The sequence below is a fragment of the Ostrinia furnacalis genome, unplaced genomic scaffold (genome assembly GCF_004193835.3).
Source record: "Ostrinia furnacalis isolate ACB-3 unplaced genomic scaffold, ASM419383v2 OfSCF3210, whole genome shotgun sequence".
In the NCBI taxonomy this organism is placed as follows: domain Eukaryota; kingdom Metazoa; phylum Arthropoda; class Insecta; order Lepidoptera; family Crambidae; genus Ostrinia; species Ostrinia furnacalis.
In genome coordinates this window covers 215,818-237,124 of record NW_021133449.1, presented here as the reverse complement: position 1 = coordinate 237,124, position 21,307 = coordinate 215,818, and the positions used below count along the sequence as shown (strand labels likewise).

Genomic DNA, 21,307 nt, shown 5'->3' with positions numbered 1-21,307 from the left:
ATATCGTGTCGAGCCCCCGTCGGGAGCAGACGTGTCTGTGATCTGTGAAGTGCCAGTGACGTAGTGAACAATATGCCGTGCAGCGAGGATGACGACTCCCAAACTGGGTTCATGTCAGATTCTACCAGAGGGATGTCCAAAGCTGAATTGCGAAAGGTGAGGATCCAGTGCTGTGCGGTTTTTATTTAAAAAGTGTTTTTCGAAAAAAAAAAGTGTTATTTGTGATACTCAAAAATTCTGAAAACTTATCAAAGTGAAAATCTGTTGGATTTATAAAACATTTCAAGTTATAAAACATCTTCAATTTCCAGTGATTTTTTTCTGTGAAGTTATTAAAGTTTGAAGTGATAAAGTACCATTGTGACCAATATTTTTCCCTATTGCAGACGAATAAACCGATAATGGAGAAGAAGCGGCGCGCGCGCATCAACCAGTGCCTTAACGAGCTCAAGGACCTGCTGATAGATTCTACCAACACCGACGTAAGTGTCTTCTTCAAATAAAATATTATCTTCCATAACATTGTGGTCACTTTACTTTATTACAAAAGTTTCCATGTTCTCCAAATAATGTTTAGCTCATTCACTTTTCCATAATTTCTACAGACGAAAAAAACTTTAAATTCATCCAAATTCCATTACAATAAGATAATGAATACGCGATAGAATTTCATAAATTCCAATAAGAATCTGACAGCTGAAATAATACTAATTTCAGTTTCTCTCCATTACAGCCAGCTCGCCACTCCAAACTGGAGAAAGCCGATATCTTGGAGCTGACGGTGAAGCACCTTCAGACGCTGCAGCGGCAACAGCTGGCCGCTGCCATCGCTGCCGACCCCGCTGTGTTGCAGCGCTTTAAAGCCGGCTTTGGAGACTGCGCTGTTGAAGTCAGAAGATACCTCTCCCGCCTCGCCAGTGTTCCAACCGGTCTTCGCCACCGATTGGGAAACCATCTCCACTCTTGCATCAACGGTATCGAACGCCTCAACCCCCCCGCAGACTACCCATTAATCCCCGACCCTCTCAGACTAGAAGATGAAAGACCCAGCGCGTTCCACTTCGTACGCTCAACCAAACCCACTAGCCCACCCCTCAGCCCATTATCCTGCGATTCCGCTTGCGACTCCTCTACAGAACTCGAAACACCACCAAGACCAGTCCAGACCTTCCCATTCCCTACTCCACCGAGTAGATCCGCGTCAGATCAAGACTCGAGCCCCGAGACACAAAAACCTACCGTTTCATCCACAACCATATCGCCGGAAACTTTAAAGCAGGAGGCTATTAGAAACAAAAAGTATATGGAACCTCTATCCATTATCATAGACGTGGAAAACTACAAAATAGGAATCGACGCGTCACCCAAGAGAGCGGTAGATTACTCCATGAGGAGTAAGTTGAAGAGACCGGTAGTTGAAGCTACAGGGCCCGCGCCAAAACTGATCAGGATAGAGCCTGAGCGAACTGTGATACCAGAGAGGATGGACAACAAACTGATCTACGTTAGGAAGTCACCAGAAAAGTCAGCGTTCAGGAGAGTTTCAGAAAAAACCTCTGTGTACCCAGAAAAGAGATTGACACTTCCCGAAAGTATAACCACGCCTATGGAGAGACCGTCGTTGATAAGTCCCGATTTAGTGCCTGTGATGCCGAAAACTGTGATAAGTCATACGGCGGCGTCGCTCGCTCAGTCTTCTAGTAGTCAAGTGAGGGACGAACAAAGGGCCGACGTCAGGGACCAAAGGGAACCAGACACGGGCTCAAGGTCCCCCGAAAAAAGTACAAGTACTGAAATGTGGCGGCCTTGGTGAGATTCGATGGTGATATTATATTCTGAAGTTATGGAATGAAGCTTTAAAATTACCCTGTGGTATACAATTTATATTGTTAAGATATATTAAGAGTATTATTAAAGAGTTTTTAAGTTTTAGTGCACTGTAGTTATTATTTATCGCTAATAGATATTTTTAATTAGCATGAGTGATATTCTCATGACAAAGGTTATGAGGTTTAAACATTAAGATAAATGTACAAAAATAACGAATCGTAAATTAAAAACAATTGATTAAAAATACTATCTTTATTGGCAAGCACATAGCACTTTTTATCACAATAAATAAACAATTCAAAAGTGGACGGATTAAGTTACGTTATTAATTAATTATTAAATCTAAAAACATAATTTGAAATATTTTAAGTTAAATAAATACAACTCTAACTGACAAACATGATATTCAAAGAGTAGGTACCATCCATTCTGAATTACTCGTACATAAAAAACAGGTACAGAAACGACAAGATGATAAATGACTGACTAGTCAATCTTTGGTTATTCAAAATGAAAATAGCTGCAGTTACAAAAATACACACCCGATCATTGGAAAACTTTACACATACTTTATAAATAAATATACCTGACCAATTCTTGGTCATATTAATTCATTTTGGCTAGAAATTAGGAAGCATAATACACGCAACTTTAATGTCAAGACAATTAAAATTTTTAATTCTAAAATCAATTATGAAAAAGTGGGCGTGGCTTATTTATCCTCTTGTCTACAAGATTTCCGAAAATAATTTCTTAAAAGAGTTCATAATCGACACTACCCCTACTAATAAGGTAAATTGGTAAATCTAGATAGATTTATTAAATGCAAACGTACCTACCAAAAATTCAGGTGACGAACTGATATTTTCTCTTCGATGTTTCTGGTAATAGAGTTCACTTTTGCTTGAGGAAGTCCTTCCTTTGCTGCTGCAGCTTCTGTTCTAAGAGTGTGATCTTCTCCTGGTACTTGGCCGTCTCCCGTGTCAGCGCCTGGATAGCGGAGTCCTTGCGGGCTACGGCTACCTTCACCCTGGTGGGATAAAGCATACAAGGTCAGAGTTATTACAAGATACTTATAGTTCTCACTGGGTACTCGAAACCAACAGAAACCTATGACATCTGTTCGATAGATTAATGAGGGCTATCGTTTTAGTGCTCACCAGTTTGCGCCACTGTAGAGTAAGGTCCTGTCACTTGCTAGTAGCGTAGACAGTGGCACCAACTGGTGAGTGCTAAAGTTGTAGGACGACTATCGCATTTGCACTCATCAAGATGGCGCCACTGTAGAGTAAGGTCCTGTCAATCGCCAGGGGTGCCAACTGTTAAGTATAAAAACGATAGCCCTCATTGAGTAGGTCATCATTATTTATTTTTATTGATTTCAAAACAACAATTAATAATAAATACAGTAAATATTGTGAATTAAAATTTTGAATATTTACTGGGCTGGGTGTTGTGCTTCTCAACTTTGATAAAAGAAGCACTAAATGATTTTTTTTTCTTCGAATGACTTCTGCAATTTTTTTTTGGTATCTTTTTCTGCACGATTTTAATTTAATTTCTAACGTTTTATTCCGTTACAATTTTTAGCAAAAAAAAAAATTGTTATAGAGTAAAAACTCTATGGACTTTTGTTAATAAGAGACTTAACACGCGTTTGAATTTGGTTGTTTTAAATAACTTCCCGGAAGTAAGGTATGGTCTCACTTGGCGTAGAGCTGGTGCATTTGCTCCTCGTGCGTCTTCTTCATGTTCTCGATGTCTCGGTGCAGGTCATCAACCTTCCCTTTCCAGCTCCCTTCGCAGCTGGATCGAACTTCTTCCGCTCTCGCCTCCAGTTGGGAGTTTTTCTGTTTACAAAACGAAACTGAAAAGTTACCACCTTATTCACTACAACTTATTGGTATTCATATTAAAACTATGCTAAAAGTTCTTGAAAATTACTTAGACCTGTTGCAAACGCGTATACATACGGAATTTCATAACTTATAATACTTAGTTTATTACCTCAATCAAAACCTTGTTGCGCGTTTCTAATTGACTGATGGTCACCTCCAGTTCTGCACCTGGAAATAGAAATTTTATGTAATTCATCTAATAGTATTATTATTTATTCCATGTTCGTAGCTGATGGAAATGGTACGTCCCTACTTCAAAATATCTATCTTATATTTCGTCCATAAATGTCTAAACGCGCGAGACCCTACTTGAAATCTGGTTGCACTCATGATAAATTCTACTAATATTATAAATGCAAAAGTTCGTATGGATGTTTGTCTCTTTCTCGCAAAAACTACTGAACGGATTTTGATGAAACTTTACAGTACTATTGTTTATAACCTAGAATAACATATAGGCTATAATTTATGACGATCTGTGACAAACTAAATTTCACGCGGGTGATGCCGCGAGCAAAAGCTAGTCTAAAATAGTATTCTTATCGATTTCACGTTCGTAGCTGATGAAAATAGTACGTCCCTTTCTTCATTATATCTATCTTATATTTCGTCCATAAATGTCTAAACGCGCGAGACCCTACCTTGAAATCTGGATGCACTCATGATATAATAATAAATACTCCATACTGTATACATACAGTGGGCCTCGGTCTGGCGAACGCGCGCCTGCGCATCTTGGTAGCGCCGTAGCGTGGCACGCTCCGTCTCTGCTAGCTCCTTTAGCTCCGCTTCGTATTGCTCTTTGTTCCTTCTGTACAAGAAACAAACACAAATTCATTCAATTTCTATTACTATCATCATCAGGTCATTTACTATCCACTGTCCCTCTCTAATTTATAAACTAACGGAATCTGTACTGTACACGTTTCCATTTGCTCGCTGACCAGACGGGTTGGGGATATTTTTTTACTTTAGCTGCCCATTACGAGATTCACGGAAACAATGGAATGGAAGATCCTATTAAACTTTGCCGGAAACACGCGGAAAAAATCTACTAATACATACACATTAAAATCAAACTAAATACAGAAAAAAGCATTCATCAAATACTTCAGAAGTCACAGAAGAATTGTATGTAAGCAAGCACACTAAAAATCAATATTGTTGGGTCAGAGAAGCCTCATCATCGTAAACCTGACTTACCTAAGAGCCTCTTGAAGGTCTTTCCTCCCCGCCTGCGCTTCAGCCTCCATGCTTTCGATAGCTCGTTCAATCTCCCTGTCTCTTTCGTGCTTGTGCTGAGCGGATATCTCCGCTATCTTCCTCTTGAGTATTAACTGCTGTTCATTCTCGAAGTCCCGCTTGTGCTGCTCAAAACGTTCTTCGAGTTCTAATTGTTTCTGTTTCAGTTGCTCTTCATGCTTCTCTTTTTCTTGCGCGATCTCCTGTTCCATCTGCACTTTTTTGTCGTCTAGCATTTTTTCTTGGTCTTCTTTCCATTGTTCTGTACACATATAATATTGAAAATTAGTCTTTTAAATATTAAAAAGTGGTTTTCTATAAAAAAATAGGTTATAGTATAGCCTTGAATAGCTCTGAAAATCTAATAAGCTAGGATCTTAAGATTCTAATTCTAAATAAGCATTCCCGCTACCAGCCGCGTGGCTGCTTCTAGTACTCTAGCTCCGGGCTAGCTCTCTAGCTCGCTGTTCCTAGCCTGGGTCGCTCAATCGCTCGCCCAGCGCGAAGGCGGCGCGTTCGTTCTCGGCTCGCATCACCGACACCAGACGCGTGGCTGCTTCGAGCTGGTTTCTAGCTCGCTGAGGCTTATTCCACTATTCCCCTTTGACAATCCCAGTCAACGGGGATTAGTGAACTTTTTGTTCACTAATCCCGTTGACGGGGATTGTCAACGGAGAATAGTGGAATAAGTCCTCGCCGCCCCTAGCCTAGCTCGCTCACCCAGCTCGGCGCGCTGCTGCCGCTCCCGCTCGGCCAGCGCGGCGGCGGCGCGTATCTCCGCCACAAGCCGTGTTCGTTGTTCCTGGTACTCTAACACCGAGCTAGCTCCCCGATCCTAGCCTGCCTCGCTCACCCAGCTCGGCGCGCTGCTTCCGCTGCCGCTCAGCCACCATCTCCACTACAAGCCGTGTTCGTTGCTCCTGTTACTCTAACACCGAGTTAGCTTCTAGCTCACCGACCCTAGCTCCTAGCTCCCCGACCCTAGCCTGGCCTTACATAAACATAAAAGAAAACAAAAACTTCGTGATAAGAAAGTCTCTGATTATGTCAGAGGTACTAGAATTAAAAAAACCGGCCAAGTGCGAGTCGGACTCGCGCACCGAGGGTTCCGTACAAACCTGCAAGGTTTACAAAGTTCGTTCATTACGACAATCGAGTCATAACTATGGTATTTTTATTGCAAAATGAAATTCATAACATTACAATGGGGAAAGTAACTACTTAAAAGGAGAATGCCCAAAAGTGGTATCGCTCGAAATCTAATTGTACATTGAGGGTACCACACCGTAAATTCCTTTCTTCATTTGTAATGATTTGCGAAAGTAGTAAGAAATTGTAAAACCTCCGGAATAAAATCCGATTTTAATAAAAAGTATTGTAACAATGAGCTGCAATCAGCAACACCTATCACCGAGCAACGACACTACGTAGTTCGCACGGTTGTCAATAGATGGCGCTGTTCGTAGTTAGCTCGCGGTATCATTTGATTTTTTCCTGTCCTTAAGTAGTCAGGGCTAACCACAAATCCCTTTCCCCTTGCAAAATGGTATAAATAACATTGGTATGCACGCAAGATTATTTTGTGTTTATATCTGATCCTTATCAAATAACGCTAGCTTTGGCGTAGCTAGGGTTTTTTTTTAGGCAGGGTAACTATCTACAAATATAAAACAAGTATTCTAAGGTAAAAATTCTGAGTTCACAGGAAGTACCTTGTAGGTTTTGATTCCCTAGCGTGTGACGGAAATTCGTCTAAGGTGTCGGTATAAACTGCTGTATCTTTTGATCGCGTTAACTTAGAAGTTTGATTTTTTTACTTCTTAAAGGGACAATAGATCTAGGTATTTGGTATAAATTTCAATTTGATACCTTTATTCGTTCGTGAGAAATAAGGTAGTAAGTTTCATTTTATTAAAATATTTTTATTATATTATATAACTAAAAAAATGTAATTTTCGCAATTTTTCCTATATTTGCATTATATGACAATGCTTTATGCCAAATTTCAAGATTCTGAGTTTACGGGAAGTATCCTGTAGGTTTTGATTCCTTTGCGAGTGTCGAAAATTTGTTGAAAATATCGACATAATCGGCTGTATCTTTTGATTGGCTTGGCTTAGAAGTTTGATATTTTCACAGCTTAAAGGGACAATAGACCTGAGTATTTCATGTGAATTTCAGCTTGATACGTTCACGCGTTCTTGAGATAAAGGGTCTTGACAGAAGGACGGACGGACAACAAAGTGATCCTATAAGGGTTCCGTTTTTTCCTTTTGAGGTACGGAACCCTAAAAAGAAAAAAAAAGGACCCTAGCCTGGCGCGCTCACCTAGCTCGGCGCGCTGCTGTCGCTCCCGCTCGGCCAGCGCGGCGGCGGCGCGTTCGTTTTCGGCGCGCATCTCTGCCACCAGACGTGTTCGCTGCTCCTGATATGTTAGTTCTATCTCTAGGATCTGCTTCTCCAGTCTACAATCAACAATGTTCAATTAAAATTATAAATTCCAAATATAACTTGACCTACTATATCACTTCAGTAGGCCTGAGATGCCGCGCCGCGATAAGCGGTTATCACGCCATTTTATCGATTTTGCCCATACATTTAGACGTCGATAAAAGTTATCACGGCGCGCATCTTAGGCCTACTGGACGAAGAAGAGGTGGAATAAATTCAATGTAACATGTTACATTCTATTCTGTTCTACAAAATAAATAAGGCCAGTGTTTCTAGCAAAATGTTCACCAAATCTGCTTCCATTTCATCAGACAATCATATTTACACCTCTACTTCTATGTCTCACCTGGAGTTAGCTAGCTGCCTTTCCTTCACCAGCACTGCCTCCTTAGCTTGGAACGTTTTTCTCAAGTTCTCCAGCATCTTGAGGTCAGACACCTCTTTTTGCTAACATCATATCTATTCCTACTTCTATGTCTCACCTGGAGCTAGCCAGCTGTCTCTCCTTGACTAATGCCCGTTTTCACCATCAATCCCTAATTTTTAAGTGACCCCTATACCAACAAAATTCATATTTAGACATCGGATTATATGCACTATCAAAATGCCAAAATATGCATGCAAATATGCACTAAAAAAGGGCGAAATATGCACAAAATATGCACAATCAAAAAAACATTATTAGAATTAACTTTATTTTCACAATACATAATTCATTAATTATATAGGTACTTATTGGTTGTAATTCTTGTGACAATATACAATAACATATTTTTCAAGGTTTTCTGGCGCAAATTTGTGACGATATGCTGAAAATGACCTTTCAACGTCCACTGACGTTACCGGACAGAACTTATGGCGCCATTTCTGCCGAGACCTCTTCAGGCAGAATTTGACTGGTGCCGTTGATAAATGCGTTAACTTTTTTTATTTCTTCGAGACACGGATTTTTATACAAAACAGCATTTAATTTGCATTTTAACATGAATTTGATTTATTGTTTGTTAAAAAAAATGAATTTTAGCGAATGTTTTTCGATAATAAAACGCAAATCCAGGAAACGTTTTTATACGACCGGTCACTTTTCGGTCTTCATGGAATGGTCATTCATTTTCGCTCCGCAACCCCCCCGTATGAAGGTTACTTTTTATTCAAAAAGGTTACATTTTTTTATATTTCTGGTAATTTCTCTCAATGCGCTCTCGAGGGCGATGGTTGATGTTTGGCATGGGGACGGCGGCGAAGTACAACACGTCTAACACGTATAAATACTAAAATAAGCACTGTCAATGAAAAAGTACCAAAATATGCAATAACGCTATAAAAATAGCATTATATGCATTTGCATATGCAATAATGCAAATGCATATAATCCGATGTCTAATTATTACAGTATTTAGCAGTTACATCTTTGATTTAAATAGTAGGTTAGTGCTGCCTTAATATGCACAACTTTATGAGACTAGACTAGTGACTGTACACGACTAGTGACCAGACGACTAGTTTTAAATCCCTCAACCAATTTAAAGTTGCATCCTCACTCCGGCAAACCCTCGGCCATCTTGTATTTTTCAGTCCTATAGTCCGGAAGTCCGTGGCAAACTTTCAGTAATTAATGTTTAATAAGAAACTCGAGTGTCCCGACTCCAAAGAAGATAAGTTAAGGCAATCTCAAGTAGGAGTCGAGTTTTAACTTGTAGAGAGCTTACAGTTAGGAATTGGAGAGAAAAAGTAGGTTAGGATGTTTTGTTTGGAGGGAATCAAAAACGACCCAATCTACACTAAATTATAAAGAGGAGGAGTTTTAATTGTGGTTTACACTAGTGGTAGTGTAACAAATGACAATATGAGGGTAGTTGAAAATTTTCAAGCCCGCCCGAACGGACGACGCCGCGAGCCGCCAGTCTGCTTGTGACCACGGCTGCATCATCGCAGGCGCAGCCGAAACGTCAAGCCGTGAGTACATAATGTAACTCATTAATAAACGTCGCGTTAAGACCAGTGTCTTGCTATTTTATTAAGTTTTAATTGTGTTTGTTTGTATTGAATAGGCTCCGAAACTGCTGGACCGATTTGAACAATTCTTTCACCATTAGAATCCTACATTATTTCTAATGAACATAGACGGTACGAAGTTCGCCGGGCAGCTGGTAAATAATAATGTGACAAGGATTTACGCGTAAAATTGTAATTAAAAGTAGGGTCATCATTATGAGAAACTCCTATGAGCCTAAGCTTACTGATGGTGCAACTTTTCAGAAGTCCGCTATACATAAAATACTGAAAATGTGGAAATTACTCTGTGTGTCATTCTCCCTTTCACTCTTAGTAGGTAGGCATACGTTCTACTTGGGATTAAATTGATGATTAAGGACTAAGGAAGCTATAATAGCCGTTGTACTCGGGAACCAAGGTCCTATAATGCTACTCGTCAATGCAGAAAACTCTAAAACCGCGATGCAGGTATAGTCATGTATGTGTCAGCGCCATCTGTTGGGTGAAGACTACACTAAAAATAAATATAAAAAGGTTGAGAACCAAAGATAAGTACTTACGATTAATGTCGATGGATAGGTTTTCCGACACCGGCGATATTGAGGGATCTGTCACCGCCTGTGAACAAATGGCACAAGATATTAATATGTGATGTATGAGATGATTAAATACACTTCCCTTTCAATAGGAGGATCTGTAATGTTTTATTCCTTTGTGTCAGTGTCTTGATATATGAATATTCCTTGTTTTGTACGGTTTCTGTGATAGATTTACTATATTCCTAGAAAAGTACTGGATGATTTATTCATCTTTGAATATTAAGAAACAAAACAGACAACGCCCGTATTCACAAACGACGATTGCTTAAGTGAAGCAGCAAGTCAAACGCACAGCGTTGAAAAGAGCTCGGTGATTGGTTCGTGTGTGACCCTGTGCGTCCACGCGCTCTGTGAGACCTCATAGTAATGTTCGTGAATACATTCTAAGTCAGTTTACCTTGGGCTTCGGTTTTTTATATGTGCGAAAATATAAGCAGTCTATCACTTAATTGATACAACGAAATAAGAAAGAATGAAAGCAACAAGAATTATGAAATTTTATCGAGTTTACCGAAGTTACACGTATCTAGGGCAACGTCGTCAAAGTAACAAGACACGTTTGCGCACAACAAATTCACTATATCGAATGAGTTTCTGTATCGCACAACTTTTCTCTTCCACAAGTTTGTATGGGAGTTAGTTAAAGTACCGAACTCGTCTACATATTTACGGTTCCGTATGAAAGAATGGACCATTTATCACTATGTGATTTTTCTGAATTATATCTTTTACCATACCACAAAATTGTCTAACTATCCACTCCTAAATAACACAGTATTAAAGGTATTTAAATAATGTGAAAGAAAAAGGGCGCTATAGGTCGCGCAACAAGAGTTGGGGTGATCAACACAAGCAAAGATTATTTTAGTGTTTATGTATCTGTATACGCTCCCCGCGCTGACGTCTTGCGTAGTTTGACTAATAAGGGTTTTTGTCTTTCTTGCACAGTCACATTAGTTATATTTAGCAAGAGCGAGGTAACTAGTTTTTAAATATTTAATTATGTGTTGTGTGTTCCTGTAAATTCAAATATTACGTCATTGTGAGTACCGAACGTACCGCGACCTATAATAATGTTTACAAGGAATATCCATAGCGACATCTAGGTGCTTTCCGCAACCTTCGTCAAATCGTCGGTCAACCGAGTGGGAAGCCCACACGGTCCTTAGACTTTATTTAAAATCTTTTCTACACCTACGGCCATCAGCTTTACAATCTACATGCTCCTATCAGTTTCTGTGTTTAATGTCAACTTACTTGGCAAGTGATGTCAGTTCCATAGTCAGACCTCTGCAGCCGAAAGGACACAGATGCCCGAGCCTCCGAGTTGGCCAGGAGGGCATGGGACTTCCACCACGACACCCTGGCGGTGGGGCGACCTGGGAAGAAAAGAGGTTAGGTAAATTAGAAATACAGAAAGGAAAAATATTTAAAAACTAAGACTATTTAAGGGCCCTCGCCCACGGCAACTTTTTGTAGTGATGCTGTCGCGCGTTTCGTAAACAAGCGACAGCATCGCTACTAACGCGTGATAGTCGCACTTGCAACGCACTACAGAAGCGATAATAACGCGCTACTAACGCTCTACAGCAGCGAAACTATATCGATGTAAACGCGCGACCGTGTCGGACGACATCGGGGAGAGAATGGAGATAGGGTTACTGAATCGCGTTTGCATCACAATAAAATTCATAAAACTCATTTATTTTTGCAAATAGGCTTTTAAAAAGAACTTTTACATTCACGTTCGCGACAGAAGCGCAACAAGAAACGGGTTTATGTGGCACAACTAGCGACCGCATTGCGACTTTTAAGAGCGTTGTAGCAAAAAGTTGGCGTTCGAATTTTAGGTTTTTATTGCTTGACGTCGCGTAGTGAGTGCGCAAACTGCATTTATCTGTACAATTTCAACGCTGCGTCGACTAAACGATCTTAATTCGTAGTTGTATCGTACCTAAGACAGTACATCATACATAATAATAAAGAAATAATGTATAATTTACCTATTTGATTTTTTCTCAGATCAGACTTTTAGCAAAATCAAGTTACGTAATTAATGTATTTTTTACACTAGTAAATCCCGCGACAAGTTTTTAATCTTTAAATTGAGTAAAGTAATAAGTTGATGGGTTTGAAAGAATTTATGTTTTATTTTATTCTTTTTTCCCCCCCGTATGAAGGTTACTTTTTATTCAAAAAGGTTACATTTTTTTATATTTCTGGTAATTTCTCTGGCAACACTGGTATGGATCGCTCTCAATGCGTTCTCGCAGTACGTGCGAGGGCGATGTGTTGATGTTTGGCGTGGGGACGGCGGCGAAGTACAACACGTCTAACACGTATAAATACTAAAATAAGCACTGTCAATGAAAAAGTACCAAGATATGCAATAACGCTATAAAAATAGCATTATATGCGTTTGCATATGCAATAATGCAAATGCATATAATCCGATGTCTATTCATATTATGTGTTACCATAGGGGTCACTTAAAACTTAGGGATTGATGGTGAAAACGGGCATAAGGCAGCCTTCTCAGCCTCGAGCGTTCTTCTCAAGTCCTTCAATCCAGCCGAGTGTTCTGCTAGCGTGCTCTGCATGAAGCATCTTGAGATCAGACACCTCCTTTTGCTAACGTCATATCTATTCTACTTCTATGCCTCACCTGGAGCTAGCGAGTTGCCTTTCCTTCACCAGCGCTGCCTCTTTCTCAGCTTCCAGTGACCTTCTCAGCTCTTCTAACTCAGCAGAATGCTTGGCCTGCGAGCGGCCGCATTGCTCTGCATGAAGCATCTTGAGATCAGACACCTCCTTTTTTTAACGTCATTTATTCTACTTCTATACCTCACCTGGAGCTAGCAAGCTGCCTTTCCTTCACCAGCGCTGCCTCTTTCTCAGCTTCCAGTGTTCTTCTTAGCTCTTCTAACTCAGCAGAATGCTTGGCCTGCGAGCGGCCGCACTGCTCTGCATGAAGCATCTTGAGATCAGACACCTCCTTTTGCTAACGTCATTTATTCTACTTCGATGCCTCANCACCTGGAGCTAGCGAGTTGCCTTTCCTTCACCAGCGCTGCCTCTTTCTCAGCTTCCAGTGTCCTTCTCAGCTCTTCTAACTCAGCAGAATGCTTGGCCTGCGAGCGGCCGCATTGCTCAGCGTGAAGCATCTTGAGATCAGAAACTTCCTTCTGCTGGCGTTCTGCCATTTCACGTAGCTCGCCCTCTAGACCTTTCACTGTTAGCTCCTGGGAAATCGAGATATGGCTGTGTAGATTTTTATATTTGAGAATGCGTTCAAGACAACGACAAATGTTTTTTTAAATGGAAATGTTTGATGTGGATTTTTTTTTATCCACAACGAGGAAGCTCTTGGCCTGTATCTCACCTGATGGTATTTACGATCAGGCCGAAGGTGAAAGCGAGCTTCACCCGGTATCCTCAACCACGGAGGAACTGGCTATCTTACCTCTAACTGTCGGAACACAATAATGCTGTTAACATTGTTGTTACGGCAACAGACTTAGGTAAGATGGTGGTAGCTAGCCAGGCGGACTTAGAACAAGCCCTACCACCAACCAAACCGAACAGAAAAATCTGCCCCCACTGGGAATCGAACCCGGGACCTCTGCGTCTTAAGCAGGTGGTCTAACCACTAGACCACAGAGGCGGTTAATATTAGTAATATTTATTAATAATAATAATTATTCTTCTAATCTCATACAAAACAAAGATGACCCGAAATCCTCCGTAAATCAATGCAACAGTTTCTTTGCGAATGTCGGAAAGGACTTAGCTGACAAAACTCTTAATAACATGTCAACTACTCAAGACTTACTAGCTGCCGCAGTACCACCTCGACAGTCGATACCAAATTCATTTTTCCTAAATCCCACTGATGAGAATGAAGTCGACAACCTTATCGGGGATCTGAAACTCGATAGCTCTCCTGGCATTGATAAGTGTTCCACACTAATAATCAAACTTGCAAGAAAAGCCCTTGTACCACCATTAACACATATTTTTAACCTCAGTTTTGCTTCTGGTATTTTTCCTGAAGATTGGAAACTAGCCATTATCACTCCTATACACAAAAACGGAGATAAAACCAGTCCAACTAATTATCGCCCTATTTCCTTACTTACAATTTTCTCGAAAATGCTAGAAAAACTGGTAAACAAAAGAACTGTCACGTTCCTCGAAAGCAACAATCAAATACCAAACAACCAATTTGGTTTTAGATGCGGAAGATCCACCGAAGACGCTGTAATGCTACTATCTAATACAGTTTCCAACGCACTAGATAACAACAAGGCTTGTCTGGGAGTGTTTCTAGATCTAGCCAAAGCCTTCGATACAGTTTCAACCCCTATCCTCCTTCGAAAGATATACCAAGTAGGCATACGAGGTCTAGCTCACGACTGGTTTTCCAGCTATCTCTCTAACCGTAGACAGTGTGTTCGAGTGGGTTCGGTAGTTAGCGACCAGATCCAAGTTGAATATGGCGTACCTCAAGGCAGCATACTAGGCCCCACTTTATTTATATTGTACATGAGTGACATTCCAGCACTACACCTCGAAGGTGCAGAAACGCTTCTCTACGCTGACGATACGGTTTTGCTTTTTCAGGGAACCTCCTGGAAAAGCGCATATGACAATGCTGAACGTGGCCTGGCAATAGTTACTGATTGGCTAAAAAACAACCTGCTAACACTAAATACCAAAAAAACAAAATACGTAGCATTTCACATGACAGCTCGTACACAACCACCTCCTACGAGCACACTTAAATTACATACACACACACAAAATACATCACAAAATGCATGTTGTTCCTGTAACGAAATAGAGAGGGTAGGTAGCATCAAATATCTAGGAGTAACCATAGACGAAAAGTTATCCTATAAAGAACACATTTCCCAACTCTCTGCTCGGACCCGAAAAATTATATTTGTCATGAAAAACTTAAGATACTCGGCGCCAAAGGGGACTCTGCTGCTAGTATATAAGACTCTTTGCCAATCCCTACTAATGTACTGCATAAGAGTTTGGGGGGGAGCTGCTAAGTACTTAATGATCGAGATTGAAAGAGCCCAAAGGGCTGTACTCAAAGTGATGCTTAAAAAGCCTTTCAGGTACAATACAAATCAGCTATATTCAGAAGCAGGAGTTTTGAGAGTCCGTCAATTGTTCATACTACGGGCTGCCACTGGCATGCACGCACACTATCACCCTCAAGTCACCTGAATACGAAAAGCTCTGTAAACTACGAGTCTTCAAGATCGCGGTCCCAACAGTACGCACAAAATTTGCTAAACTATTTCTCTGTTACCGTTTATTTACAACAAAATTTGCCGCAAACTAAAAATTAAAACCTTGACAACTCACCATGCTAAACTTGAAATTGAATCTTGGCTTAAAAGCCTTGATTACCTGGACACAGAATGTCTTCTTACTTAACGAGTATAATACCTCTGTCACACACACACACACACACACACACACACACACACCACACACTACATAACACACAACACATAAACTAAGTAATTTCTAATTTCTTGTCAATTATTTTAATTATATAAAATAATATTATACATTTTATTATTACATAAGATGTAATTATTTCAATTTTAATTGTAATTGTAATTTTAACTGTCAGTCTCTAATAGAGTAAGTTTTTTAAACATTGACCTCATTTTAAGCCTTGTAACTATTTTTTTTTTTGATACCACGTTTTATATTTTTATATCTTAATTTAACTACAGTCATAAATTGCCTGAATTTGTGTTCCCAGACCTCAAAGTAAAGATAATACATATTATGTAAAAACTTAAAAAAACTTAAAAAGGCTACTGCGATACAAGCTATGCTTAGTGCAGAAGCCGCTAGTTATAAGAATATTTTGTATTAAGATTTATTGGCAATAAACATTTTATTATTATTATTATTATTATATTTATTTATAGTAATATTTCAGTGCTACTTATCCTATGTTTGTGAACTCACCTTTATTTTCTCAGCTTTTTGTCGAACCCACCGCTGCCTAGCAACCTGAAATTGATGGAATAGACATGAAGTTATGAGTACAATATGGTGTTGGGATATGTTCCATGTCCCTGCGAAAATGATACATGTGCTAGATTGTAAGCACTATTAATGAATGCTGGATTTTTATAATAAAAGTGAACACTAACTTTCATGCTCGGAAGTGTTCTATGATGACTTTGATGTTTTTCTAGAGTGCGCATGTGCCTCACACAGAGATGTCAGATGACGTCACGGGAAATGGTGTTTTGACAGTAATACTAAATCTCACTGAATTGACTGGCCATAAACACATTTTAAGGCAATATTGGTTACTTGACACCAGTTGACTAGTATCATTTGACCGTACTTCTGATGAACTGTGTAAGCCTCACCTGCTGCGCGGCGGCCATCTTGTCGTGCTGGTTCCTGAGCTCCAGCTTGTAGCGCTCCTCCAGCGCTTGCGCCGAGCGTTTCCAGCGCTCCTCCAGCGCTCGCCGCTCGTCAACCAGCTGTTCGATGCGGTGGTTCAAAGTCTTCTTGTCGTTTATCAGCTGGGAAAAGGTAAACACTTTTTGGGTGACCAAAGTTGATATATGTAACTAGGTACAGACGAAAAAAAAAAATATATTGATGTGAAAGTGGTGTCTTATGTAGTCGTAATAGGGCCGATATTGGAACGTAAATAAAGGTAGTCTGATGTACTGATTACAACTATACCGCATTGACACTGACGCGCTGTTTTGACTAATGTTGAGATCGCACTACAAACATCTTCAAAATTTGAAAATTATAAAACTTGAAAATCTTCAAAATTAGCAAGAGTATGAAATGAATTTTATTATTGTTACCTGGTCAATGAAATTCTGGTGTCTTTTTATAGTCTCTTCACATTCTTGCTTCACTTTTGAAATGTTCCTGATCGACTGCTTCTCCAAATTGCTGACTTTTGAAATCATCTGGAATTAATTTAAATACATATGAAAGTGGTGCCACCCAGTGAAAACAAGTACTTTCTGTTACATTTTGGTAAAGCAAGACATACAAATATTCGTCTTGAAGGAAAGAAGCTTATTATCATACCTGTTCCTTATGGTTGGTGAGACTCTCCTGCAGTAGAGCGATGCAGCAGGATCGTTCTTCTAGCTGCAGGGACAACGTCACCAACCTCTGCGCTAGCTCCGTTTGAGGCAGCTTCAACAATGACTCCAACCTATAAAAAGTTTAACTAATTAAGTGATTTGTTGACCAGTGCATGGATGGTTCATGAGCATAACCAGGTATATCTCACTTTGGCACTGTTTGCGGAGTAGTGTTAGTGACCACAGATAGGGCATCGTTAGCACTTTGTTCCACCTTTTCTAGGAATTCAAATATCTCCCTGGAAACATAAAAAAGAAAAGTTATTATTTTGTTATCTTCTTTTAAAGGTTGGCTTAACTTTAAGCACTTACATAAAGTGGTCTTTGGGAGCAGTATTTTCTTCTTCTTTCTTGGACTCAGGTTCAGTAGAAACAGTCCCTGGTTTACTAATCACAGATGTAACAGGATTATCACCATAGCTCTCTATTTCTTTCAACATGGAGTAAATATCAAAAACTGTAGAGTTAGAACTGAGTTCTTTGGGTTTTGGTGGGTCCTTTGATTCTTTCGCTGAATTTACTACAGTTGATGGAGGTGTAGTTTCTACTTCAACTTTGTCAACTGTTTCTCTCGTGCCAGTTTGTTCAGGTATAGTTACTGGAGATTGAATTTCTTCAAGTTCAAGGATTCTAGGTGAGGGCGCTGATAGGGACATCCAAGAATCTACGTCTTTGTCATTTTGAACCCCTTCTATCCTCGCGCTCATCGGGATACGATTGGAATACAAATTCTTTTGGGTCTGGTTTCTGATATTGACAGGAATTGCAGCTTTACTGCTACTGGTTTTGGTATTTTTGTTATTCCAGCTTTGTTTAAATGCCAATGTACTTTCATCAAACCTAGAAGCTACATCACTGTGACTATTATTGGGTTTCTTATCATATTTCTGAAGAGTTTTAACAATATAATCTTTGCTATAATCACCCTCTTTAACTTTTAAATAATTCTGTATCAATTCTTTAGTCGAAATTTTAGACACATCTCTTTTACTATTTTCTAAAGAGTTGTTGTCAACTTTGGGCATCTCATTTATGCTTGATTCCTGTGAATTTTCACTTGAATCTTTCTTATCATCTACAAAATGAGTGGAGTTTTGTTCGAACATTCTGTCGATGTTAAGTGGAGTAGGTGATATGGCGTCACTTTGAATATCTTTAAGAGTAAGCTCATGTAGATTGTTTATAGCTTCTAACTCTCTTTTGTAATCTTCTATTACTTTGGAAGTATAGGCTTTAGTAGTGCTATTGACTAAGTATGAAGGATATTCTAAATCTTTGTTGTTCTTTCTTTCAGAACCTTGACTACCCTCACTAGTGCTTGGCATGTTGTCGCTCATACTTTTAGTAGGAGAATTTTGAGGAGGCAAAGCTACATGCCCTTCTTTCTTTATGAAGAAATCTTTGTATAGTAAACGACTATGATTCAAAGGTTCTGTCCACTTTTTATCTAAAGGGAAAGTCTTATGATAATACTTATCATTGCTACTTGTGGAGACACTGTCCAGGCTTTTGGGTTGGTCTTCAATTTTTGTGTGGGAGCTAGATTTCTTTAATATTGAAGATGAAGAATGTGGAAGAGAGTAGTTTTGTTTATAAACTTTTTCATCATTGGCGCCACTATCAGGATAGCCAGAGTCCTTTGAAGAGGCATCAGTATGTACAACTGTACTTGACATTTTGACAGCATAGGACTCCATAGTGTTAGTTCGAAAGTCATCATAAAAGCTGCTGTAAGTTCTAGGGTCACTCATGAAATTTTGTGTCTTGGGATATGCATCATCTTTTAAATCAACCACGTAAGTATTTCGTCCAGTTAGGTTCTCGTCTAGGTTGACTTCTTTTACATTATTGGCATCGTTTAAAGAGTTTTCAGGAGAGAGACTTGATAGATTTTGTGATGGGACACTTTCCAAGTCCTGTGTAGATTCTTCTTCGACAAGAGACAGTTGTTGCTTCGTTAATGTGAGTCGACGGGAGTATGTATCTATTGCTTCTTCTACTTCTGCTTGAATATTCGGAGTGCCGAAAGATACGCGCCCTTCTAATGAATCTTCAGTGCTTTTTTTGTCAGATTCTAAAGGAATAAAGTAAGACTCGTAAGAGCGCGTTTTAAATGATGGAGACAGACTCCTTTCATAGTAACTATCTTTATTCTTAGTTGGCGACGACGCTCTCGGTGGACGTTCAGTTATTTTAATTTCTAAACCATATTCATCGTTTGGCTTATCTCCATACACATTATCCATAACTTTGCGACCCCTTTTAGCTATATTTCTATACTTTAAAATATTCTTAGCACTAGGACTTTTAATTTTTGGCCCTAACTGGGCCTTGGCTTTTATTTTAGTCCCTAAACTTATAAATGTGTCCTCAGAACCGTAGTCAGAGGCATTGCTACATATTTCTTTGTCTTTTTTTATGTATTGATGTTGAGGTGATTTGAAGTCTCCAAGCAACTCTGTTGTTGGGGCGACCACTTTCACAGTTGTTGGGGAACCTGAAAATTAGAGTTAATGGGGTATTAAACAAAATATTTGTCTATATCCATTGTACTTATCATGCAATAAATTAATATTCTAAATAAAGAAGAAATCAAGACCTTGCTGCAAGATACATGCAAATTATTCTTTATAAGACAAATTCCTAAAATTATGTTGCACCTTAATAAGAAATTAGTTAGAACAACATAAAATATAAATGTAAGTGTTGTGTAGGTAGTTGCATATAAGTCTGAGTAATGTGTAAAGTGTTTACTGTTATAGGACTGCAGAATCTCAGCGCTAAATGTCTTCAGGAAACTCCTTGTAGACGGTGCTCTCTCCTTAGCATCCGCTGAGAACGGTCTCTTGTACTTTTCTTGAAGGTCCTGGCAGTGGAAACAAATAGCTAACTAATGAATTAACATCTAATAAATTATGTTGACTTTTGATTAACAAATTGTGATAATATTTGGTTAAACATTTATAAAAATATATTTTTTATGAGTCTTATAAGAATTGAAGTTTTGAAGATCTAGAGAAAATTCATGTATTATGGAATTACTAAGTAGATTAATCAGATTTCTACAGAATTTTGGGTGTTAAGCCTTGGCGCAGACCACCGACTTTTACTTGGCCGATAGTTGGGCCCGATTCTAATTTGTATGAAGAATCGGCCGATACCAAATCGGTCTAATGTGCACACTTTCATACATGTTCATACTTATCAATAGCCCGATCCAACTATCGGCCAACTAAAAATGGGTGGTCTGCGCCTAGGCTAAAGGTAAAACCAATGGTAAAACAAAATTTTTTATATGTCATGTCTTTTCAGTCAAAGTATACCTAACATTAATCTCATTTGCGTGACCTTCTAAGCAGGCATTAATAATTATTAGGGTCACGAACCGTAATCGATTTAACAAAAACAAAGAAATTTACCGGCGTGAAGCAGGAATTTTGAAGAGCTGAGCGTGGTCGGTTGCGTACGTTCTTTTTATCGTCTTTCCTTTTACTTCTGTATGTAAGATTTACAGGCGAGCCCAGCAGCCGCAGGTTAGAATTTTCCTTCGACATTTCACGCACATAACAGCGACAAATCCACGAAAAATCGGACCGATTCAGTTCTTTTCAATTTCAACCTTTTTTGACGTAAGTTGTTTGTTGTTGTCATGTCATTTGGTTGCTAAGCAACTGATTTATAGCCAATCGACTGTATTACTTTTAAATATATTATCTCTAAACAATTCAGTAAAATAAGTATTCAATTAACATTTGACACAAATATTTTGTAATTATTAATGTGACGTATTATTAAAATAATAATACATCACAATGTTATAGAATTTTAAAGTATTAAAAGTACATTGTCTGTCCGGAAATAGCGTAAGTTCTCAATCGCAAGGTTATCAATGTTGCCAGCAATAAATAATACCGCTTGTGGTAGAAATTAATGAAAAAAGTAATACCATGGTTTGTCTACATTTTATGATATTTTTTCATAAAACCCATGAATAAAATTTATGTTTAAATTCTTATAAAAAATATTTATGCGTATTTGTATTATGAATAATTATAAAATTTAGTAAATAAAGATTGCCAATGGAATAACAAAACGCAATAAAGTTATGACGTCAGCGATAAAAATACCG

The 21,307-nt window shown here is 39.0% G+C and overlaps 2 protein-coding genes and 1 non-coding gene across 3 annotated transcripts; 1 reads left to right on the top strand and 2 right to left on the bottom strand.

The window, feature by feature from the left end:
• LOC114357521 (uncharacterized) lies at positions 1 to 1,932 on the top strand. Its single transcript, XM_028311156.1, has 3 exons — positions 1 to 156; positions 387 to 482; positions 734 to 1,932. Exons 1-3 carry the CDS (start codon positions 73 to 75, stop codon positions 1,811 to 1,813), a joined length of 1,260 nt encoding a protein of 419 aa, XP_028166957.1. The 5' UTR covers positions 1 to 72; the 3' UTR covers positions 1,814 to 1,932.
• A 627-nt stretch (positions 1,933 to 2,559) lies between these two features.
• On the bottom strand, positions 2,560 to 20,821 carry dila (centrosomal protein dilatory). The gene is made up of 15 exons (XM_028311161.1): positions 20,598 to 20,821; positions 19,933 to 20,044; positions 17,491 to 19,675; positions 17,328 to 17,417; positions 17,120 to 17,249; positions 16,888 to 16,995; positions 16,432 to 16,590; positions 16,019 to 16,063; positions 13,052 to 13,257; positions 7,299 to 7,435; positions 4,932 to 5,232; positions 4,427 to 4,539; positions 3,838 to 3,896; positions 3,538 to 3,680; positions 2,560 to 2,860 (listed from the first exon to the last, which is right to left on the bottom strand). Exons 1-15 carry the CDS (start codon positions 20,730 to 20,732, stop codon positions 2,725 to 2,727), a joined length of 4,059 nt encoding a protein of 1,352 aa, XP_028166962.1. The 5' UTR covers positions 20,733 to 20,821; the 3' UTR covers positions 2,560 to 2,724.
• On the bottom strand, positions 13,608 to 13,679 carry TRNAL-AAG (transfer RNA leucine (anticodon AAG)). The gene has a single exon. It is a non-coding gene; the product is annotated as a tRNA-Leu (tRNA).
• Positions 20,822 to 21,307: the final 486 nt, after the last annotated feature.